Source organism: Epinephelus fuscoguttatus, linkage group LG21, assembly GCF_011397635.1.
Source record: "Epinephelus fuscoguttatus linkage group LG21, E.fuscoguttatus.final_Chr_v1".
NCBI lineage: Eukaryota > Metazoa > Chordata > Actinopteri > Perciformes > Serranidae > Epinephelus > Epinephelus fuscoguttatus.
The window spans coordinates 38039827-38052999 of record NC_064772.1 but is presented as its reverse complement, the minus strand read 5'-3'; the positions used below and the strand labels follow the sequence as shown (position 1 = coordinate 38052999).

The 13173-nt window shown below is 45.4% G+C and overlaps 2 protein-coding genes across 5 annotated transcripts in view; both read left to right on the top strand.

Moving 5' to 3' along the window:
- The window catches only part of LOC125882019 (uncharacterized), a 212984-nt gene that overhangs the window by 171774 nt on the left and 28037 nt on the right, over nt 1–13173 (top strand). The window lies entirely within an intron of this gene.
- itprid1 (ITPR interacting domain containing 1) overlaps nt 1–13173 on the top strand; it is a 39362-nt gene that overhangs the window by 16864 nt on the left and 9325 nt on the right. For all 3 annotated transcript variants that reach the window (XM_049565466.1, XM_049565467.1, XM_049565469.1), the window contains 6 exons: nt 1392–1469; nt 1573–1775; nt 7440–7969; nt 8403–8460; nt 9788–9900; nt 10063–12387. In XM_049565466.1, coding sequence (XP_049421423.1) covers nt 1392–1469; nt 1573–1775; nt 7440–7969; nt 8403–8460; nt 9788–9900; nt 10063–12387 — 3307 coding nt within the window. The remainder of the gene's footprint in view (nt 1–1391; nt 1470–1572; nt 1776–7439; nt 7970–8402; nt 8461–9787; nt 9901–10062; nt 12388–13173) is intronic.

Sequence of the window (13173 nt, the reverse complement as noted above, 5' to 3'; positions counted from 1 at the left end):
TAATTCAACAACCAACAGCGTGTTCATACATTTGATGCTTATGTTCCTGCACATGGAGAGAAACACACAGAAGACAGGACAGCTGGTTGTGAACAGTAGAGCGTCACAAGATGTGTCAAGGGTTTCGAAATAAGCGGGGGTGGACTGGGACAAGAAGTTGGCCCTGGCATGTCGGCCCAGATCAGCACACCATCATCCATCACACAAATATTTGTCATATGTAAACTATATGATCCGAAAGTGTAGGTGTCTTTCAACATGTTTAACAGGGGCTCTGAGGCTGTTTTTGGAGCATGACATGGTGAAGACGAGCTGCTGAAGTTCAAACGGAGCATCAACATGATGAAGAAAGGTGATTGAAGTGACTTTGAACGTGGCATGGTTGTTGGTGCCAGACGGGCTGGTCTGAGTATTTACTGGGATTTTCAGCACAACCATCTCTAGGGTTTACAGAGGATGGTCCCAAAAAGAGAAAATATCCAGTGAGCCAAAATGCCTTGTTGATGCCAGAGGTCAGAGGAGAATGGCCAGACTGGTTCAAGATGATAGAAAGGCAACAGGAAGTCAAATAAGCACTGGTTCCAACCAAGGTGTGCAGAAGAGCATCTCTGAAGCAACAACACCTTGTCCAACCTTGAAGCAGATGGGCTACAGCAGCAGAAGACCACACCAGGTGCCACTCCTGTCAGCTAACAACAGGAAACTGAGGCTACAATTCACACGGGTTTTCTCACCAAAACTGGACAATAGAAGATTGGAAAAACCACATTCAGATGGAAGCATGGATCCATCCTGCCTTGTATCAACGCTTCAGGCTGCTGCTGCTGCTGCTGCTGGTGGTGTAATGGTGTGGGGGAGATTTTCTTAGTACCAACTGAGCATGGTTTAAACACCACAGCCTACCTGAGTATTGTTGCTGAGCGTGTCCATCCCTTTATGACCACAGTGTACCCATCTTCTGATGGCTACTTCCAGCAGGATAACGCACCATGTCACAAAGCTCACATCATCTCAAACATGACAATGAGTTCACTGTACTCCAATGGCCTCCACAGTCACCAGATCTCAGTCCAATAGAGCACCTTTGGGATGTGCTGGAACGGGAGATTCTCATCATGGATGTGCAGCCAGACTGGATGCTCTGTCTTTTAGAGCTTTTTTTTTTTTTTTTTTTTTACATAATTCAGTTTTAAACAGAATCATGAAAACAACAACCGTTCACAGGAGGTCCATTTTTCAAGGGTTAAAAAAAGGCAGAGCACAGATATGACCTCATGCATCCTACAGTTAGACAGCAACATCATAATATTTATATGTGAGCAATTTATAAAAAACACACGAAAGACATATTGTTGTGACTGAAAGTGTGAATTCTTTGATGTGTATTGTAGGTGGAGCAGATCAGATCCAGCTCTCAGCAGGTGGAACAGCTTCAGCTCTGCAACTTCAGGTCACTCTGGACCACTCAGGTTAGACACACACACACACACACACTTCAGATGCACTATATTAGTACACAGTAGAGACACGTACTGAGATCTAAGCATGGCTCCGTTGGCCCCCTGTTGGCAGTGTGATGGACATACTCAACCTGTGGAATGATGACCCAGAGGAGGTCCTCTTGGATCTGGGCTTTGGCTGCGACGAGCCCGACCTCTCTGGACGCATCCCAGCTCGTTTCATCAATCATCAGTCTCAGGCGAGAGGAATAAACCTGCAGGTGTTTCTGGAGGCCCAGAAGAACCGGCTGGACCTGGAGAATCCAGATGTCAACAGTAAGTTTAAGTCAGCGATCATCAATTGGCCGCCTGCGGGCCACATCCGGCCCGCCAAAGCTCTCCATCCAGCCGCAGACTATTAATTAAGTCAGAAAACATGAGAGGGGAAAGAAATGCGTTACAGTCATCAGGTTATCTTGTATTTTTTCTTCTTATATTGAAGCAACCCTCTAAACAACTGAGATGGAAATAATTTTATTTGGATTGAGCCAACCAGCGGCACAGGAACAGGGCGATGTTAACCTCCATGTTTGCCTAGAAAAAAAAAAAAAAGTCATCCCTATTTACCTGCTTGTTTCTTTTCCTGTCAGCTGTTTGATTTGTTTAGACAATCAGCCTTTTCGTGACACTTTCAGCCTTGTTCTTGTAAAGGAGTTGAAACAATGCATAGTATCTAACAAGCTCACGGGCTGGCTGTCATCTGCCCTATGTAAATGAATGCAGTGGGTTTGGTGAGGAGAAAGTGGTAACGTTAGAAAAAGAGTTTGCATTTGAAGTACTGAAATGGAAGAGAAATGTCGAGGAAACCCCTGCACAAGCTACAGCTTTTTTTCATTGCTTTTATGTTAAAGTTTTTTATTGCAATGCTAGCTCAGCTGAGTTTGGCCTTAGCTACGCTGTTGGCTCAGTAGGCTTTGTTGCTAGCTCAACTGACTTTGTTGTTAGCTCAGTAGATTTTGCTGCTAGCTCAACTGACTTTGTTGTTAGCACAGTAGGCTTTGTTGCTAGCTCAACTGACTTTGTTGTTAGCTCAGTAGATTTTGCTGCTAGCTCAACTGACTTTGTTGTTAGCTCAGTAGGCTTTGTTGTTAGCACAGTAGGCTTTGCTGCTAGCTCAGCTGACTTTGTTGTTAGCTCAGTAGGCTTTGTTGTTAGCTCAGTAGGCTTTGCTGCTAGCTCAGCTGACTTTGTTGTTAGCTCAGTAGGCTTTGTTGTTAGCTCATCTGAGTTTGTTGTTAGCTCAGTAGGCTTTGCTACTAGCTCATCTGACTTTGTTGTTAGCTCAGTAGGCTTTGTTGCTAGCTCATCTGACTTTGTTGTTAGCTCAGTAGGTTTTGTTGTTAGCTCAGTAGGCTTTGTTGCTAGCTCAGTAGGCTTTGCTGCTAGCTCAACTGACTTTGTTGTTAGCTCGGTAGGCTTTGCTGCTAGCTCAGCTGACTTTGCTGTTAGCTCAGTAGGCTTTGTTGCTAGCTCAGCTGACTTTGCTGTTAGCTCAGTAGGCTTTGCTGCTAGCTCAGCTGACTTTGCTGCTAGCTCAGCTGACTTTGCTGTTAGCTCAGTAGGCTTTGTTGCTAGCTCAGCTGACTTTGTTGTTAGCTTAGTTTAGTTTTTTGTGTTAGCTCAGTTGAATTTTTTTGTTAGCTGAGTTGAGTTTGTTGTTAGCTCAGGTGGCTTTGCTGCTAGCTCAGCTGACATTGCTGACATAGCTGCTGTAAAGTTACTGTTTTAATGTAGGGTTAGCTACGTGATGGCTACCAACACATGAAAATACTATATGGAGTCAGACTGTATGGAACTTCAGAAACCTGATTAATTTGCTTTGCAATGCTGTGTTTGATTAACGTTAGCACCCTGTTGCTATTGTAGGCCCCGATGCTGTAATATGAGCGGCCAGCTGGACTGTGTGTAAAATTATGCTGAGGCCAATATGATGATTCGGAGATACACTTTTTATAATATTTTATCATCACACTGCAGCAGCTCTGTTGAAGTTTCAGTGGAACATCCTGTGAATATTAAAATAGTCCTACTGTCAGCAGCAGGTCTCTCCCGTCGCCGTCATGTAATGTCATACTGCAATATAAATAGTGTTTGTGACTCTAAAAATGTAATATATTACTTACTACTCCTTTCAAAAGTAATAAATTAGTTTTATAAATAAGTTTACTTACTACTCCCAGCACCCATTAAAACTGGGAGTGCCGTATCTCCCCAAAATTCAGATGTGTGCCTCTGTGTGGATGTCAGGGTGATCACTGTTATGTGCAGCTAAGGCTAGATAGCGTGATTTCTTTTTTTGTTTGTTTTACTTGGGGGGTTTCTGTTGCCTGTGAGCGGTATTTTCCCAAAGATCTGCCTGAAAGATGGAGAGTCACTCATGGAGCAACACTTCATCCACCACATCACTTCTCTGTGTCTGCAGCTGTCCACCAGTTAAATCCACTTGTTGTTTAGCCAGTGGAGCGCTACAGCCGACCTCTGCAGCCGAGGAGGGCTCACCTTTGGTGGGGTGTATTTCCTGGAGTTTCACATTGTTGTGCTGTCGGTCATAGTAGCCGAGGTGTTTCAGACCGCAGGTTTGAGGACGTGTTTTTCACAGTGGAAACAGTTGTAGTCCGGCTACCTGCAGCAGCAGTGTTCCTGTCATCTTTCCCTCTGACAAAATCAGAGTAACGGGAATATTTCCAGCCTCTAAGGTAAGCATTTCCATCTTTCAAGCTAGCGTGCTGCTTTGTGACATGCCTGTGCAGCACAACGATTACTGGAATGAATCAGCTGATGTGATGTTGTATTTTAAGTCAGTAGCGATGTGATAATAAAAGTAAAGTTGTAATGAGTTGTTTGGTTTTGGGGTAATTGTAAAATGAAAATTTTATCAGTAATTAGTTACACTACTAGTTACTGGAAAAAGTCATAATATCACTGTAACGCATTACTGCCCAACACATATTAGAAACAGTACTGGGTCTCACTCAGTCACATTTTGCACCTCCATTAAATTCACAACACAAGTGACATTGAAGTCAAATGTTGTGTGTAATCAGTTTCTTCCTCTGTAACTGATTGAATTTATATTTTACACTCTTTGTAGCTGTCTCCCTAACTACACATGTAAGATGATGTGGCAGTGAAGTATAGTTGTTCCTCCTGTCATACTGTAATCACCTTGATATTATCACACAACTGCAATCTAACACTGAATCTGTCATGTTTTACAGGTCATCTGAGTCAACTGATGCTCCTCCCTGTTTGACGAGCTGCTCCTGGACTCAGCAGACTCTACTGGTACCTTTTTTCCATTGTCACTCCTGGCTGCGCTGAGTAAAGCCGTGCCGTGCTGATGTGTCTCCATTATCAGTTTAGAAGCACCGTGCCACGCCAAGCCGCACAGGAGATGGACCTTCTCTGGAGTGGGTCCAAAAGCCGGGCCGCCCGCTGTCAAGCGGGTAGTAGTGACGTCTCACCAACCACAGCCAACCCCTGGTGACCCCCTTCTCCCCCTCAAACAGGACAGGTGTCTGCAGGACACCAGAGAGACAGGTGTCTTTAAAAGTCTCTGTGTGTTCAGCTCTCAGTACGTCTGAATCTCTGTGGTGTGGAGTTTAGTTTCTCTCCTGCGTCCTGTTTGTGCTTTAGATATCTGCTTTATTTCACTGTTTCATGTTCACTATCAGCCGTGTTAGAAGATGTGTGAAGTTGCTGCTGGAAAACTCAACATTTCCTCATTTTGCTGCGTCACAATAAAAGCTTTTACGTAACAAAATAAGCTAGGGCTTTTATTGTGAAGAATCTACAGGAAATTAAATGTGTTTATGACTGAATTAGTGGAACTTTTTTAGCGGCTTTTCATTTAAGACAAGTGTATTAATACAGAAGGGAGGAAGAGTGAAATCAGAAACAGCCACAGTGAGATGTTGATGAAGAGCTGCAGACAAACAGGCTCTTACTGCACCTCTGCAAACAGCTCACCTCCAACAGGTAAACTTCTCTTACCAAAATAAAACAAACCAAGCCATGACTGTGGAAAAGGGGTATTACAGTATCAAAAACCGTCAGATGAGAATTAGCATCAGTAAAGTCTCCACCACAGGAAGTCCCCTCTGTGACCTGAGAGCTCCGTTACCAGCTGACATAACTTCAGTATGAAAACAAGCCTGTACTCTGATGGAGGAGATAAAGTGGACAGTTTGTCTAAATGTTAGTTGTTAAATGTTTTCTACTTTTTGTGTGTTGTAATTTGTAAATTTTGATTTAATTTTTTATTAACTTTGAATAAAGTTATGTTTCAGGAGGGTTGTTGTCATTTTTGAACTTAGCAGTAAGGATCTGTTGAAGAAATGTGACACGTCCTTTTACAAAGACTTGATGTTATGACACTGACAAACAGGTGAAAGTGAAAAACCAAATTGATTCCATGCACGTAAAAGAGTAATAAACCTGCCTGTTTAACATCCTGACTAAAATGTATGTAATACAGTAAATAGTGACTAAGCACAAAAACATTTCTTAGTATAGAGGTTTTTCTTTTTTCAGACTAAGAGATTAAGAGATGTTTTACCTTGACATGTTTCAACTGTCAATTTCAGTCTTCTTCAGAAGCGTCATCTGACGTGCGTCGAGACGTGTCTGTATCAGCTGGTGTTTCCTTGAAGGCGTGACCAGCCTGGCAATCTCACAGATGTGCCAAAGACACGTCACGACGCACGTCAGATGACGCTTCAGAAGACTGAAGTTGACTGTTGAAACATGTCAAGGTAAAATATCTCTTAATCTCTTTGTCTGAAAAAAGAAAAACCTCTATAATATTTAACTGAGTCGACAAAATGAACCTAATCGAGACAAAACATTTCTGTTTCACCATCAAACTTAGTCACAGTGACAGATGACAATATGAATTAAAGCTCAGGCCCTCAGGGTGCTGGCAGGGAGCTGACTAATACCACTGTTCTCTGATTCTCTGAGAATCGGACCCTGCACGCAGGAGTGAAATGGCCTATCCTTCATAAAGTGTGCACCTATGAATGACTTATTTCACCATTTTTGCACCACTTTTTGTGTCCACTACATGGCGCTAGAGAACACACTAATGACACGTCATGTTGCTGCAAATGAACTGTAGACCACACCATGTAAATTTCTGACAAGTCTTACTTCCTGGTGCCAGTAGGTGGCACAATCACCTTGATACCTGATGTGCATGCAGTCGGCTTCAGACCTGTGGCCTTATAAAGCATGTGAAGTTTGGGGCAGATTGGACCATGTATGCTGGAGTTACAAAGCACTTCCTGTTTGGTGGCAAAACATGGAAATTTGACACCTCCCCACGGTCACACGGTTTGATGAAAACTTAAGCTTTAATCAACTTTTGATGTCCAAGGTCTTAAGATGCTATGAACAAAATTTCAAGTCAGTTGGATCTAATCTGTAGGCGGAGTTTGTTAAAGTACAACCCCTGGAAAAGGCCAAAAAATGCACCAGAATGACACATTAAATTCAAAATGGCCGATTTCCTGCTGGGTTTAGGGCATGGCTCCAAGAGGCTTTTTTGTGTGTTTTGGCATGTTACATATACCCAGCAATTTTTATACCTCTAGGCAAATCATACTGTGGGGGCTGCCTCATTGAAATGTTCTAGGGGAGCACTACCGAGCCCCTTCAGCACAGCAAGGGAAAGAAATTGGGAAACGACAGCAGAGGCCAAGCACATGTCAGTTGGGGTTGGGATGTTATGGGGTAGCAGAGGTGGTGGTGCTAAGGGTTTTCATTTCATGTTTGGATCAGCCTGGTTCTGATGGTGTTTGATGTTCTGTCAGTGACGTCAAGGGTGGAGGAAAATCATGGCTTAAGAAATGTTAGATCATGTATGAGTTACTTGTTCTGTGGCTATCAACAAATTTGGTGTGAAACATTTTCCTTGTCTTCTTCTTATGTCTCCTTCAGACCGTTTTAGACAGCTGGAGGTTCTCCAGCAGGTCACTACAGCATTCTCCTCCTTGGTTGGGTCTTCCTCCTCCTCACCTCTCACAGCACCACTGGGGAAAGACCTGTCTCCTGAGGCCCGGGAGAGGAGGAGTCGCGTGGGCATGCTGTTCAGACGAGCATCAAAGAAGTCACTCAGCCAAATCCACAATCAGAAAACCCCGGAGCTGACTGCACCTGCTGCCACCTCTTGTCCCTGTGCTGCACCTGAGTCACCGCAACCTCCATCCAGCCCTGGAGACAAGACAGTCCTCTTAAAAAGAGTCAGACCTGGAGTCCCTGAGACTGTGTGTCTGAGTCCTCTGGCAGAGGAACAAGGAGCTGGTCCAAACCCTCAGCCCCAGCCTAACGAGACACCTTTGATAGGCCAGGAGGAAGCACTCAGACTCAGACAGTGTCCCCTGAGGGAAGGTCCCCCCCTGACAGCCAGCACTTCTTTACTGAGGAAGAGGAGCCCGGGGCCGGCCAGGGAATCATTTGAAATGGAAGAGGCAAGTCAAGCTGCAACTGCAACAGTTGTCAAAGTTCATCAACCGCAACACTAAAACTATTGTAGCAAGGTGGTTTGAGTTGCTGCCACAAGATTGGGTTAACAAGCAGTTGAACAGGTGTACCTAATAAAGTGGCCCGTGAGTGTAAACTCTACATACATACACATATTTTGCAGCATGAGATTTGGTCTGATAAACAGCAGCTTTCTGTCGGAGAGGAGTGTTTCAAAGAGGTTGTGTCCAGGGTGGGAGGGGTCGGTCGTGATTGGTCCTGCCGATAAAGAAACAATTTGTGGAGTGGTGTCTATATCCACAGTTTTCATCTTGAATTGCATTAGATTTTAAAATGCAAATATCTGATTTCCCAGCTATAGTTACATCACTTTAAAGCACTTTCCTGCAGTTTGCTAATGTTGTCTTTGTCTCATTCCAGATCCACAGTTTTGATGAAAGCAGTGTCACTGGGAGCTACACAGGGGCAGAACATTCAGGTGGGTCCTTTATCGTATCATTATTTAATAGAAGAAGGAATCCATGGACACATGGACAGGTGTCTGTCACTTTGTATGGCACCCATGTCTATTCTTATAATGCTTTATAATCTGCTTGCAACACTGTATAATTACAAAAGCCTCGTGTTAACAAATGAATGTTTCCAGAGTTTGCTCATTACACAAAGCATTACTAGGCACGCCCGATTTAAGAGGATGACATCGTTTTCACATACCCAGATTAAAATGACTGTAGCTTCTGAACCGCTCTGACTACATGCATGCATGAGGTCTTGCCAGAAAGAAAACTCTCTGAAGTTTCTTGTGAAAGTGTCAGAAACACTCTAGGTGATACAGAGACAGAGTAATGGGCCTCTGAAGTCAGTAAAAAATTGAAGATTTTGCCTAAAGTAAAATAAAAAATGTGTTTCAGGATGAATAACTGTCTGTGGCTTCATCTGAGCAGGTAAATGACACTGTGGGGCTGTAGGCACACTATCAATGAACACTTGTTTCAAATTTGAAGAAGACTGCTCAAAGTATGACCATTCTACAGTGTTTTTACCATGAAAAGATCCAGGCGGAGCTCCAAATGACAAGTGGGTCACTCTGCTTCAAAACAGTACTGTCAGTGATCAAACAACACTCAGCCAGCTTCAAACATTGTACCTTATTGAAATCAGGTGTGATTATGATAGCTGATGTTGTTTATGACACAGAAACACCATAAAATATCACCAAATAAAGCCATATGAAACGTGAAAGTTATGATCCCACTTTCTAGATGGTGTATCTCAGCCAACAATAGTGGTAGGAGTGAGACTCTTACCTTTTATAAAACAGCTAAGTCCCCGCTAACAGCTCCACATAAGATTGCGAGTAATCCTTTAACTTTTCCCGTCGAAAAACGGCATGACATGACTCGTCACCACTCATCGCGATTTTGGACTTTGTGTGTTTAGGCTGCTCTGGTGTGAAATACAGAATAAATAAAAGAAAAACGATGTTATTTTTGAAAAGTCGAGAGCTTCCTGAATCCAGGTTAAAACATATCAGTGTTGCTGACCTGAAACTGTGTTTGCGTGGACGAGAGGCTGAAAGATGGAGAAAAATATGCTTTTACAAAAAATGTCTGGGTGCATAATAGACAGGGTCATAGTTTGACCTTTAGTGTTGGTATCTGATGAGTTGGGAAAGAGAATGTGTCGAAGCTGTAAACCTTCACAAATTGTGATGTTACGCAGGACGCACAGGATGTTACGTTATGATAATGACGCTCTGTCCCTCCTTGTGTTTGTTTCCTCTCTCCTCCCTCGTGTGTGAGCAGCGCAGGGTGTAATACGGACCAACAGCTGCCAGTCAGACAGCAGTGGCTTCTTAGAGGAGCCCTTCATCCCCTCCCTCTCCCAGCAGGCATCACCAGGACCTGATCTCATCAAGGTCTCTCACTTACTAACACATACTCACTTCTCTCACAAGACCCCAACTTTACTAAAGTGCAATGCTAAACCATTTACGATACTGAAAGTGTTTGGTGGAGACAGGGCTTAACAGTTCCTGTGTCTGTATGTTTGACTCTCTGTGTTGTCTGTTTGGTTGCAGGCTCTGGCGGGCCTGTCAGGAGGGAGCACCGACAGCCAGAGCAGTGAGAGGCCGGGCTCCCCGTCTCCTCCGTCCCCTCACACCCCTCCATCTCTCCTTCACTCTTCATCTCTGACCTCTTCTGCTGTTGATAAATCTCCCCTTCCCTCACCCTGTCCTTCACCAGAGCCTTCACCCAGTAGCCCCTCCCCAGAGACAGAGAGTCCACCAGATCAGGTTCAGTCTCCACCTGACTCACTGCCTGTAGCGGCGTGCGATCACCTTCCTCCTCGCTCATCCTCAGCCGAGCTACAGATCGTTACTGGCTCCCAATCTCCAACTTCTCCCGCCTCCTGTACCTCTGCCTCCCCTACGTCTCCCCCCACGCAATCTGCCTCGTTGATTAAAGAGTCAGAGGAGATTGAAATGGAGGATAAGGATCCTCCATGCCCCCACCTGTCCACTGCAGTTCATGACTCTAAAGACGCAGCAAGTGTCCCTCCTCCTTCCTTATCTCCTCCCCCCTCTCCAAATTTGGATTGCCAGTTTTCTGCCTCCGCTGCGATGTCTCCTACACAATCCGACTCCTCCTCTTGGAGTCCAGGGAACAAACAGTCGGAGCAGAATGAGGTGGCTTTGTGTGAAAATTCCCCCTCTGCTTCTCGTGACTTATCACCTCTGCTTCCCCCTTCCCCCGATGAATCTCCCTCTGCGCCTCCTAACTTTAATGTTCCGCCCTCTTCATCCTCTCCCTCACTGACTGAGTCCCTCTCACAGAGTCCAGAAAACAATCAAAATGATTCCCTTTCCCCAGACTCAGATGGAACAAGCCGCTCCGATCCAACTACCAACACACAAAAGAAAGAGGAAGAAACACCGCCATCTCTGCCCTCTCAGTTGGACGAGGACAAGTCAGACAGCTGTGCCACACTGTCCTGCCTGTCTCCTCACTCCTACACTCCAGTTTATCAGTCTGCCTCGTTATCTCCATCACACGATTCAGAGGGTCTGATAGATCCAACTGTTGGAGGAATATCAGATCTGACCGAGCAGTCCGTCTCCCAACAGGAGGGACCATGCTGTCATGATCATAACACAGACCCTGCTCCAGCCTGTCCCGTCCAAGATGTTATTCATGATAAGATGAATCACCTCTCCCTGGACCTCGGAGAGGGAGAGGGCGAGAGACACACTGACACTGTGCAGACTCCAGAGGCAGCTGTTTACATCTCAGACACAGAGAGCTCTGCGGGCCTGTCAGAGGGTTCTCGATTAGTCTCTGAGGAAGTATGTAACCAAACAGAAATAGATCTACAGGTCCCATCCTGCAGTTTGCATGATGAACTTTCAACTGGAACCAAACCGGAAGAGTGTGAAAGGGGAGAAAACAGTCCTTCAGTTTTAGTGGAAGTGGAACCAGAGGGTCTCATTAAGATTGAGAGCTTAGATGTGGTATTTCAGACCTCAGTGGATGGATCAGAAGGTGAAAATGAAGACGTGGAAGCCTTTTTTCAGCAGCTTGATTCAGAGGGGCGAGTCTATTGGGCAGAACCCATCCGGGTTTCCAATCCGACCCCCATGAATGAAGAGTCAGACAGCTTTGAAGCCTCAGACAGATCTCCTGGAGGCCTGGATGTTCTAGATCCATTTTTATCGTCATCATCCCCGACAACAACAGACACTGACCAGACGTCAAGAAATGCAACTGCCTCCCCAGATACCAGCTCCTCTGTAACCCTAGCTCCAATCCAATCCCCCTCAGCACCCCCGCACCTCAAGCCATCGAGCCGCTCTGTCTCTGTCCAGATGCCTTCGACTCTGTCTTCTCATATTGTCCACAGGAAGGATGTTCCCTACATGACTGACTCAAAACGCACCCTTCTCCCCAGCGTTCTAACACTGGACACCTCCACCCCTTTCCGTGCTGTACAGTCATGGACAGACCAGCAGATCCAACGAAACACTCTCACCAAGAAGTTATCACACGGGGCTCTTCATGCCGCCCCAAAGGAAGTAAACGTATCCACGAGTGCCACAGAAGCAGCACAAAGACCGGCACTGAACTTCTCTTCGTCTCCGTATTTCCCTCTGCTGTCTGACGACTGGCAGTCACATGACTGTCTCCCCGGGGTGGCTGGAAGTTACCATACGATGTCAGTCTCTATGGATAAGGAGCTGTGGCCTGACGAGGAGGAAGAGGTGGATGGCGATGAAAATGAAGATGAGGAGAAGCTTTGGGAGGGCAATCAGACAGCCACCATGGCATGCTGCTGCTCCTGTGACCATCAACATACCTGCTGTGCTCAGAGGAGCTACAACAAGCAACACACTCTGGGAAACAGTCCTGTGAGTAATTCCACTCTCTCGATGTTGTGACATGATTTAATTTTAGGTTTTCAGTTCCACTTTTGAACCTGCTCGTATCCACACATTTTATAATGTACAGCAGTTTAAAGTTGTTTTGCCATCATTTGATGTTGACTAGAGATGATACGCCGTCTCATGGTGGTCACTTCCTGTCAGCGTTACAGATCAGAAGCACAGAGAGTCGTTGACTAGAGATGATACGCCGTCTCATGGCGGTCGCTTCCTGTCAACGTTACAGATCAGAAGCACAGAGAGTCGTTGACTAGAGATGATACGCCGTCTCATGGCGGTCACTTCCTGTCGACGTTACAGATCAGAAGCACAGAGAGTCGTTGACTAGAGATGATACGCCGTCTCATGGCGGTCACTTCCTGTCAGCGTTACAGATCAGAAGCACAGAGAGTCGTTGACTAGAGATGATACGCCGTCTCATGGCGGTCACTTCCTGTCAGCGTTACAGATCAGAAGCACAGAGAGTCGTTGACTAGAGATGATACGCCGTCTCATGGCGGTCACTTCCTGTCAACGTTACAGATCAGAAGCACAGAGAGTCGTTGACTAGAGATGATACGCCGTCTCATGGCGGTCACTTCCTGTCAGCGTTACAGATCAGAAGCACAGAGAGTTGTTGACTAGAGATGATACGCCGTCTCATGGCGGTCACTTCCTGTCAACGTTACAGATCAGAAGCACAGAGAGTCGTTGACTAGAGATGATACGCCGTCTCATGGCGGTCACTTCCTGTCAGCGTTACAGATCAGAAGC